This window comes from Lissotriton vulgaris, chromosome 12 (genome assembly GCF_964263255.1).
Source record: "Lissotriton vulgaris chromosome 12, aLisVul1.2, whole genome shotgun sequence".
Lineage (NCBI taxonomy): Eukaryota > Metazoa > Chordata > Amphibia > Caudata > Salamandridae > Lissotriton > Lissotriton vulgaris.
This window is the reverse complement of record NC_141700.1, coordinates 610,551,349-610,572,218: the sequence shown is the minus strand read 5'-3', so window position 1 is coordinate 610,572,218 and position 20,870 is coordinate 610,551,349. Positions and strand designations below refer to the sequence as shown.

The 20,870-nt window shown below is 46.8% G+C and overlaps 1 protein-coding gene across 1 annotated transcript in view; it reads left to right on the top strand.

The window, feature by feature from the left end:
* The window catches only part of PMFBP1 (polyamine modulated factor 1 binding protein 1), a 1,903,249-nt gene that overhangs the window by 1,313,271 nt on the left and 569,108 nt on the right, over positions 1 to 20,870 (top strand). Inside the window, exon 33 of the mRNA XM_086945556.1 lies at positions 5,850 to 6,017. Within this exon, the coding sequence (XP_086801682.1) occupies positions 5,850 to 6,017 (168 nt within the window). The remainder of the gene's footprint in view (positions 1 to 5,849; positions 6,018 to 20,870) is intronic.

Here is a 20,870-nt window from a genome sequence, read left to right as displayed (position 1 = left end):
AAGAGGGAAGATGTTAAAATGCTGAAACCCACTGTGACTGAATTTTCTATTTTAAGATCAGACAACGGTGTGGTGTTTTATCAGAGGCTGTTCTAAGGTAACTAGGAAAGGTCACTCTATTTAGGTTGCGGGCTGGGTTTGTTGTCTTCTTTATTATGCTTACTGTTACCTCTGATTGCGTACATCACGTCGTGTGATAGGGATCTCTGCTCATTTACAGTATTTTATCTTCAACTTTTGACCTCCCGGAGGGGCACCGCCTCTACAATATTGGTAAGAGGTTCTCTGCATTGGCGGCCTACTCCATTAGAGCCTCAAATGCCATGGCCATTCTAGGAAGATATGACCAACAGATGTGGTCCGACGTCTTTGCTCTGTTGGAGTATCTCCCAGATGATAAAAAGGAAGAGGCTAAAGACATTTTGTTGAAATCGCCAGGGATGTTTCCTCGACTGTGTTTCGTCAAATGGCAGGAACAGTGGTTCTGCCTCTCCTGGGATGGCTAAGGGCAACCACCTTTTGTCTGGCCAAAGTTCTCGACATGCCATTTGATGGAGAGTGCTTGTTTGGTAAACACCTAGATGAAGCGTTACAATCCATAAAATGGACACAGACACGTTCAAGGCTTTAGGCAGTCTCCAGCAGTGCTGTTTTCATTCTTTTCGGGGTAGAGTGCGGGGCAGCAATTATCCTGTCTGCAATTTCAACAGCAGTATCAGCCATATCCACAGAATACCTACCAGCCAAACAACCGGTCTTTTCAATCCAACGCTTCTCAGTCTTATTCAAAACCAGCAGGGCACAAGATGCAGCAATCTGTTGGAAAGTTCCAAGACTACAAAAGGTGACAATGAAGTTCATCAGGACCCTGCTACCATAGTCCCAAGTGCTTTCATTCGGTTTGAAATCCGCTCCCAGGGTATGTACCAAATGCATGGCACCGATAGAAGGTTTTTAAAAAAGTTCAGGTCACCTGGTCTTTCCCTACCTGGACAATTGTCTCGTAAAAGCTCAGACTTTTCAGGAGGCAGAAAATTCAACAAGAGCCTGTTGGAATCTCTTCCAGTCTCCAGGTTGGCATCAATCTCGTCTCGTCTCGGATCTTGGCAGTGCCTTTACCACTCAAGAAAGAATATTGTGTATTCAGGGTACAACAAAGCTTCTTTCAACAAAAAAGTTTGTTTCGTTGAGACAGTACAAGTCAATGCTGGGAATGGTGTCCTCTTGCATCCCGCTAATCCCCAATTGCTGTCTCCGCATGCGACCGCTGCAGGTGCAGCGGGACCTAAAGTGGATTCAGTCTCAAGGTTTATTCAGCGACACGGTTCACGTTTCAGCCGCTATGAGAGCTGCAGTGGCCTGGTGGATGGTCAAGGAAAACCTTTTGCAAGGTCTCTCTTCAATTCACGCTGTGCCGCATCTGGTTATGACCTCGGATGTGTCAAATGGATGGGAGGCTCACCTACAACAATTACAGGTTCACAGCAAGTGGTCCAAACAGGACTCGGAGTGCCGCATTAACATTCTGGAACCCAAGGCAGTATTCCTGGGACTAAAAGCCTTCCTGCCTCAGATCAAACGTTTGTCAGTACTGGGCAGGAGGGACAATACTACAACAATGTTCTACCTCAGAAAGTCAGGTGGCACAAAATCTTGAACACTTTCCCTTCTTGCTGAACAGATATGGGAATGGCTCCTTGCCAATCACCTCTCCTTGCAAGAGGCGCATGTGCGGTTGTCCACAACGAGAAGGCCAACTCGCTCAGCAGGGTCTCCAAACAATGTCATGAATGGATGCTCAACGATCGACACTTGCAGGTGGCCTTCCAATCCTGGTGTTACCCATCATTATATCTGTTCCCTACGTTCCTCAACAAAAAGTGTCCTCTTTTCGCAATCAGGAATCCTCATGCAACGTCTCGAGCTCCTTCCATGCTGAAATGTTACACAGCTAAATGAAAGAGATTCTGTGCTTGGTGTATCTCTCAAGCATTGCATCCATTTTCATCATCTCCGAAGCAGCTGCTGCCTGATCTCTTGTACCTAGCCAAGTAAGGACTTTCTCACTCTTCCATAAAGGTTCATCTTGCTTCAATTTGTCGATATGGAAGACGTTCCGATCAAGCTTCCCTGTGGTCTAATCGACTCGTCAAAGAATTTATAAAGGGACTTTTTAGAGCTTTTCCGCCTGCTAAACCTCCTCCTGTACTGTGGGTATTAAATACAGTCCTGTCACAGGTGATGTGTCCTCCATTTGAGCCAGTACACAAATGCAAATTGAAGTTTCTTTCTTGGAAGGAGGCTTTTCTCTTGGCCATTACATCTGCCAGACGTATCAGTAAAATGCAAGCTTTCCAAAAAAAACATGTCTTCAATGTTTGCCGGACAGGGTTATCGTACGCACTAACCCTTCTTTTATACCTAAGGTGCCTTCAACTTTCCACCTCAATGAGCTGATTGTCTTACCAACGTTCTTTTCTAATCCATCCTCCGCAGCGGTAAGGGCGCTACATTGACGGGATATTAAGGGCCTGATTTCGATGTGGAACAGACTGCAGACCGTCAGACATTGGTCAGGAACTGTAACCGAACGACCTCCTGTCGTTCAGGACGTACAAGTAGGATGCGACCGAACCATGTTTTGTCGCATGCTCATACCTTTCAAAGAGAGCATGCATTCCGAATGGAATGCATGCTCTCATTGAAAGAGCAGGGGTACATTTCATCCCTGCACCACGTGGCAGGCATCTCAAGGTACCTGCTACAGGGGGGCCCCATAGGTGCCCCCTATGCTGCAATTCGGCTGCCACGCACCCATGGGGCCTCTGCTGGGGGCCCCCCAAAGACAGTTTATTACTGCCTTTTTGTACCGGAAATACAGGCACAAAAAGGCAGTGTGAAACTGCCATCGTACTAGCATGGCCAGAAAGAGCCGTCTGGGAGAGTACTGAAGAGCCCGTCGTAAGCCATCTGTAAAACAGAGTCGTATTCCTTGCCGACCAAGCCCATCAGAATGGCTTGGTCAGAAAGAAATCCAAACGGCACATGGAGCCCTTCCTGCCCGCATCGGAATCGGCCCCTAAATGTTATTAACAATTTTATCTACAAAGAACGAAGATCTTCCGTAAATCCTCTCAATTACTGATCTTTCTCAGCACTTAACAGGGGCCGGCATTGCTCATTGGGTCACCTCAATGATTGCCTTCTGTCATGAAAAGGCTGGCTGCCCACTTCCTATGAGAGAGCAAGCTCACTCAACTAGAAAAGTTGCGACTGTTTGCAGGAGCATCCCTTCCTGACATATGCAGGGCGGGAACGTGGGCGAATGCACACACATTCACGAAGCATTACTGCCTCGATTGTTGGAAGAAGGCAGATATTGCTGTTGGACAATCTCCACTTCAACTCCTCTTTGCTTAAGGTAGGCAGCTTTTAGCCATTTTTGTTATTTGCATACTGATTGGTTATTTTACACTTCCATATGGTTGTAAAACTGTACGCATATCCTGACTGCTGACTTATTTTTCTTCTTTCTTTTCTTCTTGGTTCTCTGGCATTCCAATTTTACATCATGGTGGTATAGTTCGCCTGCCCGCCACCTTTCTTTTTCTCTTATGTGGTTATACTGCTTACTAGTCGGAATCAAGCATTTGAGTCTATAAAAGTTACAATACTGGAGAAAAAACAAGTTACTTACCTGTATACTGGGGTTCTCCAGCATTGATCTTTTATAGATTCACATGCGATCCTCCCTACTCCCCGATTAGGCTCACTGGTTGCCTCAGAGTTTTGTATACCTATAGACTTGGGCTCGAAAAACTGAGGTATGGCGGCTTTGAAGTGGAAGGGAACTCTGTGGGTCTCTGCTGTGATTTGCTAAACTTTGGATGTTTTGAAATAACAACATTCAAAAAGACCAAGGCAGCCGACCAGGTCAAGCACTCCAGATCCTATAGTTCTGAATTTAGGGTGGTGCAAACTACTTCCTACACCTGCTACCAATAGGTGTATGAATCAGAGATGAAAACATAAAATGGAAGGTGCACACAATTAAAGTCAAAAAAGGCAGTAAAGTATTGAATATCTTCTTCTTTATTTAGTGGTATTCATTGGACATAGGCACAGCCAACGCGTTTCGTTCCATTTGCCTTAAGGAACTTCGTCAGGGCTGTAAAAAGTGACAAACATATATATACATAAATATACATTTATATAGACACATAAGACAAAAAGTTAATTGATTTCACACTAGACTAAAAGAAACCAAGCCCAAATACACATATTTACAAAACCTATTGTTAGAGACAAAAAGGAGACAACAAACATTCTTGAACCACAGCTAATCCCAATTTAAAATATACAGCAACTACACTGGCTGTATAAAGTTCTTATACATTTGTTAAAAAAGTGCACAAACACTTATATGAAAATAGCATTATTTACAAACTTATTTACAAGCATTGCCACCTATAGTAGATTTCTGTCAATGGTAAGATCATATCCATTTATAGGAAAAAGTTCAGTAAGGAAAGAAAAGAAAGCTCCTAGGATAAGATAATATTCCCAGGAAAACAGAAAATCACATTGCCAAGTTTGCTCATGTCAGAATCATCTCAAGGGAATGGCGTGGACAAGAGCTCAAAAGAAAGTGGCTATCAAGAGACCATCCATTAAAATGGTAAGATGTTCATAGCTATTCAGTAAGAGATGTAAACTTACCAAAAAAAGTATAGTTCAGTGCTGTCAACAAGGTTAAACAAAGATGTGAGGATCAAAGGATTGGTTACCAATAGTGGGTCAAAGTAGTATGATCTAAAGTGAAAAAGCAAAAGTATCTATAATTTATAATGTAATGTAAAGAATGTACAATACAATCAACTCTATAGTTATTTAAATTAAGTCTATAGGTGTACCTGTAGAGACGGTGTCCTCACTGAGTGAGATAGGTCCAGTTGGAATCCTAAGGTAGACTCCCAAGTTCGCCAAAGCTGACCGGTATTGAGTGTAGGATCAGATGATGAGTACAGTTGAATTATAATTCGACGGGAGGTCTATAATGTTAAGAGAATGAGACCCATGGCTGGTTTTATGCACAATAACAGATTCTAAGGTATAAAGCAGATATAAGGCAGGATCATTGTGAGACCGCTGGACATACTCAGAACCTGACAATAGCTAGTTTAAATTTCATTAAGGGAAGCCTAGTGTTAGTAATGTATAAGTCTCACAAGAGACATAACGATAGTCAGAGGAGGCGAAATGGATTCTGCAATTGTTTACTTAGACACACCTTGAGTGACTGTTTCATTTAAGGATGTTTTGAAATAAGGTTGAAAGGTTACTTAAGTGAGTTTTCTGTTCTATGGTGAAATTTTAATACTGCTATTTCTGCTGTTACTGTGGGGTTGCCACCATGACAATGGTGAAGATAGAAGCAGGTGAATCTATAAAATATATCAATGCTGAAGAACCACAGTGTACAGGTAAGTAACTTGTTTTTTTCACATTGTAGAACACCCAATCGGCATCTTCAACTACTCAAAAACTAAGAGGTTTGTTTTAAAGTTACTGCTTTTTTAAATATGCAGTTTATTCACAGAAAAATATGCACAAACAATTTTAACTGTTTTATATTTTTCACTGCTTATGGATTTAAATTGTACAATGTCTGAGCTTAAGGTTTTGCTATGCTGTACTTTTATTCGATTGACACACGTGAATAAAGATTTTTTGAATACTTGATTGAAGAAGCTCCAGAGGGCTATTCAAGAGCAAGTAATGTATCACCAATGCACCTACTTAAAGAGAAGTACAGAGGCTGAGATCACACTTATTTTATATTTCCTAAGCTTAATGAACAGGAGTTGGTGAGTCGAGGCCTTCGTGAAGAATTGTCACAGCAGCACACTAGACACGAAGAGCATCAGAGACAACTACAGAGAGCAAAAGACAAGGAAAGCACACTAGAGCGAGATAACGAGGATCTGAGGATAAGACAGCAAAGCAATGAACGAACGGTGAGTGTCCTATGAATTTCACTATTTTTAAAGGTAGGCTTAATAATTTGTACTAGATGAGATTGCTTAGTAATTGTACACAATATCTTCAAGACATGCAGTTTAGGAAGCATCCCCCTGATTGGTGTCCAGCATGGACGTCATTTAGAAGTCACCAAGGGTCGTAGCTGTGACCTCCTTCTTGCCTCTTGCAACAGTCGGCACTGCCTTTGTGACCCTAAATCAGTGCCAACTGGTTGGGGCTCTACTTGTTTTGTTTTCTCTCAATTTTTTATTACACTAATAGTGATTGATGAAACATTATTCACTATTAGATTAATAAGAAATGGAGTACAGTTAGCTGGAGTACGATATTCCCTGGCAGTTGAGGTAAGTAAAAAATAAAAAGTGCTTTTTGAAATGTATGTTTTATGCGAGCTTATGGGTGAGTTTGAGCTTAAGTAACAGAGTGTGTGAATGTGTGTATGTGTAAGCATGTGTGTGTGTTTGTGTGAATGGAATTGAAGGTCAAAGGAACTGTGATGTCATTTCCGCGGCCCCTGGCATTTTGGTCAGTTGACATTCATGGTGTCCAGCCAGAGCTTGGTTGAAGGGAGAGAACAACTGGTTGTGCTTGCCTGATTGGTATGATGTGGCACAGGCTCACTCTTCTGAGCGGCGCTGCCAGAGATCTCCTGTTACTGGAGTATCTCTCAGCTCTCGAAGATGTGGTAAGTTAGCATTCCCCAGCAGGGGGCAAGAAGGGGAAATCCTTTCTTCATTTCCTGACTGGAGCTCAGCGAGGGTGTGACGTTGTCCGTGGCGTCCTTGGGGGTCCATCAGGGGGCAGTTCTCTCACTGTGCAGGCTCAACAAGTCAAACACAGCCTCAGTCGTTTCCTTGGGTGACGGTCATCTTGGCTATGCCAGTGCTCTCAGCCACTCCTGGCATACCGGTTACCAGGGTGCTTTACTGCAATGGCACAGCCTGCTCTAGTGCAAAGACCTCCACCACAGCAATTAGCAGTCTCAGTGCTCTCGCAGTAACAACTTTATCGGTGCCCCACCCCCGGCTTTTGGGGTCACCGCAGCACAGCAGTACAGGTTAGGCAAGTCCTGCATGGCGCTATCTCACAGCTCAGTCCATGGCGGCCCTCTGCTGGCATACGGAGGTCACAGAATCAACTCTCCTGCGCATGGGCTATGACCAGATCGATGCACAGCCGTTCCTTCACACCTCGCACAGGTAGTCCTCTTGCAGGGCTCCCCACTGGATCTCGCTCCCTGCAAGGCTCTTGTCTTCCTCACAGGGCACACTGGTCTTGGCAAGCAGGCAGTCGCTAGTGCTCCAGGCTCCAGGGCAGGTGGTATTGGTTTTCCTGGGTAAGGCCCCCTCACCCAGCTGGGAGACGAGCAGGCTTTTGCCCCCAGTCCTGATCACAGGCAGAAGTCTTGCACAGCTTCCCTTCTTTACACAGCCTGTATGACTGCTTGACAGATAACAACGTTTGGGGTCTAAACCTTCCCTTCATATAGTCCATTTCCAGACACAAAAAATTTGATTTTGGTCTAAGTCTTTGAAGTATTATGTTGGGGTTCTGCGTTGTTTGAAGTGTCCACTTTTCTTTTCTGCTTTCCCTTGAAAGGATGTCTGTCACAGCAGGCCAGACTCCAACGTTGATTGACCTGCATCGCAATGCATGGGAGTGACCAGAGTTTACACCTGGATGTCATTCACAGTGAAATGTCCATCAGAAGGTTAATCCTAGGCTCCCAGATCTACTTTGTTTTCCAGGGTGAATGGTTTCTGCATTCACTATGCTGTGCATTATTCCGCCAACTACTGGTTGGGTACGGAATTGTAGTATTTCTTCTCTTTTTTTTGTTGTAGTTGGTGGGCGTCGACATACCACCATTTGGTGTCCCACTGTGACGTCGATATGCTTCCACCTTTGGTCTCTATCTTCGGATTCTTTTTTTTTCTGATTGTTAGTCCTTGTTATATCCTCCTTTCCTCCTGTCTGATCTTTCTGGGGGATGAGGGTGGGTTCGCTATTGAATCCAGAAAATTCTTCAAGCTGCAAAACTACACCAACAGTTAAGAAACTATACGTTTTGCAGCATGAATCTTTTCTGGATTCACTATGCTGTGCATAGACTCTGTAGTGGTTTGCTAGTCTTGTGGTGGTTAGTGCAAGATGAGCGCTGGTTTGTCAAAATATGCTGAAGACCTTTTGTCCTACTTGTGCTTTTTTATTCATTTGAATATCCACACAGTAGTGCTTTGTGAACGTGTGCACTGAGACCATGTTGCTACTTGGCAAATGTCTTGAATATGCGTATTTGCTACAAAAGTGACTGTTGCTCCCTTCTTTCTTGTTGAGTGAGCATGTGGTGCTCCTTGCAGTGTTTGACCTGCCTGTTTGTGGCATATCTGTATGGCTTGTGCAATCCATCTTGTAATGGTATTCTTTGTCACTGGTCTTCCGAAAAAACGGTTGGCAAATGATACAAAGATTTGTTTTATTTTTCTGTATTCTTTGGTTCTTTCTATGTAATACATGACTACCCTTCTTGTGTCCAGCTAATCCAGCTAGGAGTCAATACTCCTGCACTGCCCAACACTCTGCCTATTTGATGTAGGCCCAGGGTGAGTTAAGCACACTGCAGAGGAACCTTAAAAAGTCAATTGAGCCTGTAGGCCTCACACCAGTGACACAGGGTAAAAAGGGACCTGTTCACTCCTTCTGATTACTACACAGTATGCTGCCACCCTCGAACTTGTGCTGCTTAAATCCTGGTAAAGGCAGTAGCCTATCACCACTATTAGCGTAGTGTGTTGTGTGCCCCTCTCTGTCCAACAAGACCGCAACCTGCGAGGCAGATCTATGTCATGGTTCACACACATAGTCCATTTTTGCCTGAAACACAAAAATCAGCATTAGGGATCCACACAACAGAAGAGTTGGGCACTTAGGGCAGGGGTACACAAATCAGCATTAGGGATCCAGACAACAGAACAGTTGGGCACTTAGGGGAGGGGTACACATCCTTAACCATGCATAGGATTTTTCTGTCCCAACAATGATCATCATGAACCCCAAAGTGTTTATTAGTACAACTCAGAAGGGGGGGGGGGATTTGCTCACTCCTCAAAGCTAAACAACAATGAGTGGTATTAGATTTTGGGACCAGTACAGTGCCTAACCTCCTGAATCCCTCCAGGTGCCAGACTAGATTTGGAAACCTGCTATAACTCTGTTGTGCCAACTGGAAGTGTCATGGTTCTATGGTTCTGTCTCTGCTTCAGGAACCTCAGAGAAGACACATAGAAGCACGGAAAAGACCCTTCACCTTCTTGACATCGTTTTCTCTCCAGGATGTCTCCATTCCCCAACTCTGGCCTCTACGTCGACTTCAAAGCAGGATGTGGTGAAGTTACCAAAGCTGCATTTTGTCCCAGCTGCGGACGCATAGTCATATGATTCACTACTGGCTTTCCCAGACCCAGATGCTTCCCCCACACAGATTGCACCCTTCACCCAGGCTGTGCTGTTTTTTTTCCAAAGGAACTGAAATCCAGTTTCCTCTGTTTTGTCTTGGTTCCCCAAAGAGCCTTTAATGCTCCCGAACAGAGACCCACTGGTGACTTCAACACCAGCAGTGGTCAACCCAGTTGAATTGAGCCTCCCAGCCTATTACCCTCCAACTGCACCGTATTTGGAACCTTTGAACACTTTGGCAAATGTAGACTAATGTCATCCTGGTCAGCTGGTGGAGGCTCTGTTCAGGCCTTTGGCCCCTCGTGAGTATTTTAGCAGACTTAAGAAGCTCGGAGATTCGGACTCGTAACCCATATAAATGCTGAACATTGTGTAGCAAGATGAAAGTAGTGAGGCAGACCATTTTCTGACCCCCAGTCCTTTCAAAGCCACATGTACTCCACTGGAACAAATGCTGGCAAGTATTAATCCCTACAGATTGCCAATGACCTGGATATCATTTTGGAGGTGGGCCTGCCTGTAGTGCACTATGGGGCCTCCCACTGAGTAAGCTGCCTCATTCACGATGGTCCTGCTTGAAGCTGCAAAGGTTTCCCCAAGCTGCCAGTGCCTGCGGAAGAAAGCAAGGCAATCCTCCTCCAAGATTTTGATTCCTATCGGTTTGAACTGTTGCTCCCATTCAATGAGGTATTGAACAACCCCATCTCAGTGGCATGGGACAAACTTGTATTGGCTCTGGTGACGAACTGTAAGTTGCCCATAGATATCTCCCAATGCCTGGGGACCAAAAACTCTTGAGGGATCACCCCTTCCCTAGAATCTTGCAGTTCAAGTGTCTGATTCCTCAAAACAGAACCATGACTCTTTCCACACTTCATCTCCCAGCAGGGAGTTGAGGATGATTGTGGCCATAGGGAACAAGGTCTTCCGGGGCACATTGCTGTTTGTTCCAGTATGCATTTGGCTTCTAACCCATCGCATTCTTGCCTTGTCGGAGATTACACAGTTGGTCATATCAACCTTCCCAATCATGTTTGGGAGAATTTCGAAGAGGTAGTGCATGATGGGGAGTGTAAGGGAATGTCTCTTTTTTTTTTTTTTTGGTGAACCTTTATTATGAGTGCAAGCAAGTACAGGCAGAGGCCTACAACCACCTGGCCGGCCACTAAGGAAGTCGTGATAATAGCAAAGCAATAATAGGAAAACATAGCAGCACACGGCCAGTAGTTCCCGCCAAGGCAGGACAGAACGTATGAGCAAACATGTGTGTAGGCAGTCAGGAGTAATGAAGGTTCGTTTTCAAATCTTTAAATCACAGGATCACTATCAAGCAATCGTTCCAGGTCCTGCAGGTAGTCCGCACAAAGGGAGAAGTCAACAAGCAACACGAATGCAGTAGGGAAAAAGGGCTACGCGTACACATCAGGATGAATGCCAACACAGTCACGTATCATAGTATACCAACGCCCCATCCCTCAAAACCGAAAACACTGCAGAGACCCTAAGGAACGGTAATACAGAAAAAGTAAAAGAAAAGAGGGCCATAGAACCAAGGGAGAAACAAAGATCTAGAAAGAAAAATCCCCCCCCCCACCCCGCACCCCTGCAGAAGACCATGGCTTACCCCCCCCCAGCAGTGTGCCTGTCGCCCTAAATGAGAGACTCGAAATGTAGTAAGGTAGAAAAGAAGTAAGAAAGAAAGCGGAGGAGGAGAAAAATCAATATGCCAGCACCCAGTCACCCACCCCCCGAGCCCAGGACCACAAATTCAACACGAAAGCGAGACCAGTGGCAGTCAAAACAGTGCGCGCCCCTCTTAGTCACCAGGTAAACTAACACCATTAATCAATGAAGCAGTCTCAGCCCTGCCCCGTGCAATCGATTGCACCAGCAAAGTACATCCAACCAGCCGCGATGATGATAAACGTGGGCGACAAGGAGAGGCCGGTGGGTTGTTTTCCAACGTCAGCCGTAAACAACCGTGTGCAGTCAAGGGTGCCATGAGAGAGGTCCATGAGCGGCACCAGGCCCCAGTCCTTAGCGACAGCCAGTAGTTCCGTAGTCATCATGGGAGACTGGCCCCCCAAAGCCACCATATCCACTGGGAAGAGCATAGCCCACCGCTCAAGTGTAGGGTGTGGCATAATGTCCTGAGCGGACGGAAAGTCCTGCAAAACGTGTCCAGCTACGGGAGTAATGGCCTCCAATTTGCTCCCCAGGTCGCGAGCACTGCAGTCCATGGCAACACGAAGGGCACCAAGGGCAATCATAACATCCCGGACCCCTGGCGACGTCCCATGAGCACAATCCGCGGCACTCATCCCTACCATAGGCTCCTCAGCAGGCTCCGCCATGTTAGTAAGGGTGCCACTGACCCACGCATCTGATCGGGTGTCCTCTCGCCCCCCATCAGGGCACAAGTGAGTCACAATTGCGAAAGTGGCTAACTCCATGATGTTGCAGAAAATGTCACGAAGGCGGCCTCAGCGGTGTCTGGATCTCGATCGCACGCCAGAGCCCCCAAGTCTCAAACACAGATCCCGAGGCGAACAAAATGGCGCTCAGACTTACTTCGGGAGAAATGCAAGGAACAGCCGAGCAGTGCACGGGCGGAAAAATCCCAAATGAGGTGTAATCCCCCGGTTCCTCAATGCGCCACCGGCACTCGACCCGCTTGGTGGGCCGGAGATCGTAGCAAGAGGCAAACAATGCAGGCGGATCACTCCGGTCAGCCGGCTCCTCCCCGTCACAGGCAATCGTTATCGTTGTATCGGGGGCCGGCCGTTCCTCGCACGCAAAGCCCCGGACCAACAGCTATGGAGGGCCTAATAGGTAGCGAGAGCATTTCTCCGGATCTACAGCTGATGAAAAGTTCGGGAGCACGTCACCGAGAGCCGCCACACTTCCCCTTCATAGGAATGCGGCTCGGGGTCAGGATAGAGTTCAGGATAAGTGCACAAAGCAACGGGGACGGCGGAGCTGAGTGCCTAAGCGGCCATCGCGGTCTCCGGCTTGGCTCCTCCCCCGGGAATGTCTCTTTTTGTCTGTTCATCCCCAGTTTTTTGACTGATGCTACCTGTTTTTCAAGTCTGAGTGCACTGAGGCCTGATAACCAGACCTCAGCGCCAGTGCTCCATGCCCCCAAATGTTTGTTACATTGGCTAAAGCCAATTGGCATAGACTAACCTACCTGTAAGTCCCTAGTATATGGTATCCAGGGCTTGTAAGTTAGGGAGTCCCCTCACCCCAGGGATTGCGGCACTGATAGTGCCACCCTAGAGCTGACCGAAGTAAAATGAGTCTCCCAGTCCGCCATTGCAGACTGGAAGGTGGAAGGGTTGTGCAGCGAGCTTGAGTATTTCATTTAAAATCCATGGGAAAGTCCACTATCCCCCTGGAAAGTGTAAGTCATCCCTATGGCAGGCCTACAGAGCCCCAAGGCTGGGTGCATCATATTTCATGGGCAGAATATGTATTTTACATGTTCTGACAATAAAAACACGAAACTTGTTGTTTTTACTGTGGAAAGTTTTGGTCGCCATTTTGGCGAGTTCAAGATTGCACTCATAAACTCTTCAGCTGTGCTAACTCCTGAATGGCGCAACGAAAGTTGATATTCCCAAGGTATCAAACAACTTGTTACATTAAGCCCAATTTGGTTCTCCAATCAAAATTAATGTAACCATTACTAGGTGCAAATTTTACAAAGTTGCCACTTTGTTGCCTTCAATCTCCTGTGCCCTTAACGGTTGCACATGGAGCTTGAACCCAAGACAGCGTTATGCCCTCCTTGTGAGACATGCTAACAACTCCCAGGAAAGGAGACAATAGGGGCATGCTCTGGGGAGAGGTGTTACCCAACTTTTGTTGGAAGCCACACAGGCGTTGACCCAAAAGGCGAACTTTGAAGCTTAAGGCGCCTTTAAAGGGCAAATGGGGAGACACATTTGAGAGAGGGGAAGCCCCATTGTTTAGGAACGCTAGTTGGCACTCATGAAGGAGAGGGTAAAACTGTTGTCACCTTTCAAAAAGAAAGATCTGGTTATATGCTAATGTTAATGAGACTTCTAAACAGCTCTGTTACCCTGAGGTGTCCTGGCGCTAACACATGTACATAACAATTTTAAATGAGCATCACACCGTTCTTCTCTGGTGAAGCAACGCTCGCTATCTAGACAGGCACACCCACATGTGTTATTATTTTTTTTTAAAGTATCAACCATCCCACATCAAGTCAGGAGCCCCCAATCTATAGTCCTGGGATGGACTACTAATCTCTAAAATAGTGTGAGATGGGTCAGAAAGTGCCTCACGTAAGCAACACACATGGAGCTACTGATAGGTACTTACCAGTTGGCTCACTCTGTCATCATTGGCACTTTCCTGACAGAAAAGAAAGTGACTTGACCCTAAATAAGGTGAAAAGTAAAAGAGAAAGGTGTATCAATGAAAGTGATATCATATTTTAACGCCCCGTAGTGCAAGGGAGGCTATCTATACCCTCCCCAGGTTAAAATTGAGTTGCCGACACCTGTCCAACCTCTCCTTTAATTTTTGATAGTGTTCGCTCTCAGTTATAATATTAATAGCATATTCAGACCATTTTAAGCTGAATGGCCGAAATGTTTTATTGCCGATAATTTGGTGGCAATTTTATCAGGGCACGGGGGCTCAAATCCACCTCAAGAATACACTGGACCTGTAGGGGTTGATTATAAATAGAAGAGAAACAGGACAGAACCAGAGACAGAAACATTTACATTAAAATGTAGATGTGCAGCATTACATCATATTAGCAACTATTCCATTCTCCATTTTTTGATGTAAATAGTATAGTTACTAGGTAGTTGCCAGGTGGACTCTTACCAGCAAACCACCGGAAGTGGTCGCATAGGGTCCAAACCCCCCACACCACAAACAAAAATGCAGACCTGGTAGTAAATATGTGCACATTACTATTGATAGAATACATCTTTATACCCTTAGTCGCAACATTATTGTGTCATATATTCAGGATAGGGGCCTATAAGAGTGAAGAGAGGCTGCCTGCAACTTGCACTCCCAACAATTAAAAGAACAAATTAGGCAACACCCACTATCAATGCATCCATATGTTCCAACCCGATTTCATAATCAGCATCCATTTTGTTTGTAAAATAAACTCACCGCCGAGCCTGGCGCTCGCTTTTGTCATGCGATCAGTAGTCGCCTGAAAATCTGGTCCATTAAAAGGCATCATGACCCGAAAGCATTTGCATGCATGCCCAGCAACACTGAGAGCATTTCCCAACAACCCATGCAACCCAAGCCAGGGTCACGTCCCATCTAATCTTGGGCGCCATGTTAGAGTGGTGTCAATACTCGATAAGTATATCTAAACTTGGGCACTATCTTAGAGTGATATCATTCCTTGATAGATGTAGCACATGAATTTATATGCATTTACAATGCCCATACAGAAAGACCTCTAACCCTCAATTATCCTATTCATTTTGTAACAAAAGCGATATATCTCTTCTGTAGGTAACTGGCTCTATATATATACTACACCAAAATGAGTTATAGTGTGTATAGAGTCCAGGTGACTCAGAGGTAGGCAGAGATTAAAGTTAGATAGAACCTTACTCTCTATTTGTGGTAGAGTGGTCGAGCAGTAAGGCAGTATCTGAGGACAGTGTTAAGCATTTAATGTACACACTCAGTCAGCAAATGAATTCACACACTCAAGGACTGAACTCTAGACCAATTGTTTTTGGATAAACAATATGCTTTAGTTTTGTTTTTAGAACCAAGCAAGCCTGGCACAGGCAAGCATGAAATACTTACAGTAATAAGTGGCTAAATGTAGAACAGTTTGAAAAGGCAATAGGAATCGAAATTTGCCTAGCATCGTAACAGTAAGTTTCGATTCTATTAAGGACACGGAGGCGAAAATTATGCTCATATTCTCTCTTCGCTTTATTTTATAAATTTTAACAGCAGCCAAAAACCAAACTTTAAGAGAAGAATAACAACTCCCATTAGTCATCGGGAGAGCCGCAACATTGTAGTCCTTTTATAGTGTCCATTGTTAGCCATATAGTCCCTAAAGCTTCTTCACTGGTTCTGTTTGGAACCGTTGTTTCCTAAGAAAAATAGGGACAGCATTGTGAGAAGTTAGCCTGGCATATGATGTCCACTAGTTATAGTGGGCACCTTGCACCAGTCTAATCGACCCTTATTGATGGTGGTTGTAAAGTCAACCTTGTAGAAAGCTATCCTAGTGGTATGTGATGGTTGGGAGAGGGGGAGGGAAGCCTTAAACGATAAGTACCACCACTCAAGTAAGATTTGAAAGGGGTTGCACTTTTATTCAGTGATTCAAAAAGTCCAGCGCTTAAAACATAACAAACAGGGAAGCATCTTTGTCCCAAGGTAACAGCGCTGGTGGTAGGGTAGCTGACGACTGTCTTCAAGAATCCTGGCCTTTTAGGTTCTTGACGTCAGGGGTCCATGTAGGCACTCGAAAAGAAAAGAAACAACAAAAAACCCTTGGTTACTGATTGCACCAAAGGTCCAGTTCTGAACGAAGGGGGGTGGGGAGTGAGGGGATCACAGGGACTGCCACCACAACACGTTGAACAATGCTAATACGCTATTAGTTGTGTTTGAAGGGGAAGGTTTGCGGCTTCTGACATTCACCACGCAGACCCGTTTCGTGACCTCCCTCAACCACCCCTACCCAGTACCTCCCTGTGCGAATGCGGGCCCATACCTTGTGGAGCCACACTTCTCCTGAAGCGTGGCGGGGCGGCTCGTGGTCTCGTTGGCCTCCTGGCTTTCTCTGTTCCTGGGGCTGCGCGAGTCTCGACTCCTCCGTCTTCTCCGTGCCGGACGCCTCCGTGGCCACGCTGGACGACTCCCTCTCCAGACCTGCTTCGGCAGTTAAAGGCGCGCCCTTCTCTTCTGGGTATCCCTCTTTCGGCTCCTCCTGTGCTCCTGATAGGAGAACAGCTGATGACGTCACCGGTGGAGTTCCCACCTCCGGGAAGGACCAAGCAGCGTTAAAGGGACCGTGGCCGACCTGGCCGTCCTGTACTCGGGCGGAAAGGAACAAGCATTAAAGTCCTCGCCCGGGCCCTGGCTGACAGGCACCCCCTGACATGGTAGCATGGACCAGCAGTCATCGGGCTAAGACTTCACAGAGCGTATTAAGCAAGTTGTTTTACCAATTATAATCCCTTGAGTACCAAATAAAAGGACACCACACAAGGTATATATCAAATATATATGTATTTATTCTAAACCCAACCCCTATGCACTCTTTATGAGGTCAGAGGTAAAATTACAATACAAGTTACTCAATTAGCATACGATAAGTTGCACAGTATACGTTATGCCCTAGGGGCCTCACAAACCATATACTAAAATAGTGGTATAAGAACCACGAGAGAATTAGAAAGCAGGCCTGGGGCCTGTGGAATCGCTGGGGCTACTCTAAACAACCAAAGGTTAGGAAGTAGGAGGCCCTCGGGAGGCGCGTGCAGTGTCTAAACATCCGCGAGTTACCATTGACTTTCTATGGGAAACAAAGAAGTTACAAATGTACACTTTAAGGACACTTCTGGATGGACTACAATGGAACCCTTTTAAACTAGGACACTTTGAGAGTCAAGACCCACGGGAGCACCGGAGTACTCGTGTTACCTCACCCAGGGAAGCCAGGTGCATAGGTGTCTTTTTGTCGTCGTTTTCAATGGAGAGCTGCAAAGAAGTGCTGCAGGCGACCAGAGGAAAAGTGTCCGGGTGAATCCAAGGGTAGATCGAAGATCTGTAGAACCTGAAAGCAGAAGGGACAGATTCTGGGTCACTTGCCAGTGACCAGGGTGGCGATAGGAAGATGCCACCAGATGTCAGGTGATTTCAGGTGAAGATGTGAAGTTTGCCTCTTCACCCACGAGGACCAGGAGGCGTGGACGATGACCAGGAGCTGCATTCGAGCTGTCCCACGAAGGATCTAGTTGACTGCGGTGTCAGTATCCAGGCTGGACCCAACAAGCCTTGGCAAACGCACCCCACGCAGGATGTCAAGATTGCCTTCGGTGCAGACCAGCAAGGTCTGAGGAACTTCTCCTTTGCAGGGAAGTTGGAGCAAGCCTGGAGCAACCAGAAAAGCAAGTTAGATTCAAAAGAAAGTCTTCGGGGGGCTTATTAGCCACCGGACTAGGAACCGCGATGACACGTCGAGCTGAAATACAAAAACGGGGCCCACGGGTCACTCGTGGAGTGGGGGCCTCTGAGCTTCGGTGCAAATGGTGCTCGGGTCTGGGGCTTCAAGCACCCCAATGCACGACTTCGAGTTATCTTGTGAAGTGAGTGCAGCTTGCAGAATGCAAGATGCCCAGGAGTTCCGTCCCACGTCTCTCGTGTCCGCTACGGGTCTCAGCTTTGCTGTGAGCGAAGGTCGGGGTCAGAGATGTCTTGAAGTCCGTGTCCTGCTTCGCAGATTCTTTGGGATCCGGCGGGAGCCTAAAAAATGCAGACCGGCAAAGTTGCTGTTGGTGCCTGTTTGAACAGGGTGGTCACTCCTTGACCACAAGGGAGATGTCTTCCGTCTTCCAGTCTAAATGGAATGTCGAAGGTCCAGGATTTATGTTTCAAAGTTTAGTCCAGGGTAATCTAAAGTCCTAGTGACTGGGTTCCTATACTTATACTAGGTTTAGGGGCTGGACTACCAATAAGGTCCCTCCTATGGGTAGACCTGGGAAGGGGGTGGTTCCATCCCTTTCCCTTTGTCCAGTTTCGCGGCAGAGTGCCCCAGCAACCGGTTTGAACTGGGAAATGCATGGAGCACATAGTGTTCCCCAGGCAGTGTCTGGAAAGCATTCACTGAATGCAGCCCTCCCTGCCCCAATACACAAAAGCCTGTCTGGGGAGGTGCCAGCACCTCCTTAGACAGGAAACCTATTGTCCAGGCCTCCCCTGCCGGAGTTTCGTCCAGCAGCAGGAGGTCAGACTCGTGTCTGTAGCAGCAGCATCTTATTTGTGATGCTGAGGCTTGTTTACCTTTAACCGGGTAAACCAGTAACTACATGTCTTCTCCCTCTAGAAGGGTGGAATGCTACCCCAGCCAGGACTGGCGCAGGGGGGGGGGGGTAGTACTCCAAAGTGTTTGACACCTTACACAACATGTTTTGATAAAGCCAAACCAAAGTTAGCATTAACCACAAGGATTATAATGCACTTAAGAGTATATGGTATGGCTATATCATAGAACAGCTATAAGGAGATGGTTCCGAAAGCTGCAGAGGGACTCAGCTCATGCTAGGGCACCCTCTCACATAAAACCAAGCACTTTGCCTCCAGGATTGTTAAGGCCTGCCATAGGAGTGACTTATAGGCGTATATGTGTCTATATGTATATATAGATATAGGTATATACTATATCTAAGTAAGGGGTGATTACACCACCTTACCCAGGCTGTGTGAACAGACCTGTGGTGTCAGTTTGGAAGGCAAACCAGGGGTGGCACAATACATGCTGCAGCCCCTGGTAGACCTAGTATGCACCAATGCCCTGGGTACCTATGGTACACTATACAGGGGCTCATCAAGGGAGACCCAGTAACCAATCTGGTATGTACCTAAAGTACATGGTATCAATTTAGAGAGAGAACAGCTGGGCTGTGGGCCTGATAAGCAGGCCCATAGCCACACTAAATTCGAAAAACCAGAGAATCACAGCAAAAATTGGGGATAACCATCGGAAGCAGACCCTACTCTCCTACACAAACCCCCCCCCCAAACGCAGGGACATTAAACTAACCTTGACCAGTTGAGTGTTCATGTTCTAAGTGGAAATACCTGGAGAGTCCATCTGCATTGGCATGGTTACTCCCAGGTCTATGTTCCACTGTAAAGTCCATCCCCTGTAGGGAAATGGACCACCTGAGCAATTTGGGATTTTCACCCTTCATCTGGTTTAGCCACAAGAGGGGCTTATCGTCTGTCTGAACTTCGAAGTGAGTACCAAACAAGTACGGCCTCAGCTTCTTCAGGGCCCAAACAACAGCAAAGTCCTCCCTCTCAATAGCTGACCAACGTATCTCCCTAGGGGTCAGCCTTCTGCTAATAAAAGCTACTGGCTGGTCTTGACCCTCTTTATTCAATTGTGATAGCACAGCCTCTACCCCCAACTCAGAAGCATCTGTTTGAACAATGAATTCTTTGGAGTAGTCTGGACTTTGCAGATTGTGGAGAAGTGTGGCTCACGGTGTAGAGCAGGCAGACCCGGAAGCTGAGGTCAGACCCGAAACCAGGGTTCAATTCCCGACGCGGCAGGGTCTTGAGCTCAAATGTCCACGGACTCGATAATTCTCACTTCGGTGCCTGCTCTAATCATGGGTTCTCACTCTGCAACTCTGGGCATTAAGCTTGCTTAATCTCCACAACGGCCCCCCTGCGGCGGGATGCCTGGCTTTCACCTTGGGGATGCCCTGTAGGGGCTATCTCACAGGGAAAAGCCAGGACGGGTTCCCAAGGCAAGCGCCGGGAAACCTCCGGGTAGCTGTGCGCTCAATAAATGCAATAATAATAATAATAATAATAAATGCCCTTTGATAGCTGACTGTCCACTGAACTTTCTTAGGCATTTTCTTGGAAGTTAAGTCATTAAGGGGTGTCACTATGGAACCATACCCCTTGACAAATGTCCTGTAATACACAGTCAGGCCCAAGAAAGCTCTGACCTGAGTCTGGGTGGTTGGAGCAGTCCAGTCCATTATGGTCTGGATTTTGCTCTGCCGTTTCTGCCCGTGTGGAGAGAGTGATTTCCAGTGACTGCTCGCAGCACCCGCTTCGCGGGTGCCGCTTCGCTGATTGCCCGGGATATTTGCTTTGAGGAGACCGGAGGAGCTGCGTGTTCGTGAAGCCAGGCAGGCAGGTGGAGAAACGCTGCAGGGACTCGCTCTCCCAGGAGTCCCTGCTTGACCTGCCACACCTGGTCTGCGCTCCCTGCCCTGCCGCTTCGCTGATTGCCCGGGATATTTGCTTTGAGGAGACCGGAGGAGCTGCGTGTTCGTGAAGCCAGGCAGGCAGGTGGAGAAACGCTGCAGGGGCTCGCTCTCCCAGGAGTCCCTGCTTGACCTGCCACACCTGGTCTGCGCTCCCTGCCCGCCACGCCCACGGCACACTGAGGCGTCTTAAAACCCCGCCTTTCCATCTAAGCAGTGGGACACCTTTGCTGCTGTTTCTGCCCGTGTGGAGAGAGTGATTTCCAGTGACTGCTCGCAGCACCCGCTTCGTGGGTGCCGCTTCGCTGATTGCCCGGGATATTTGCTTTGAGGAGACCGGAGGAGCTGCGTGTTCGTGAAGCCAGGCAGGCAGGTGGAGAA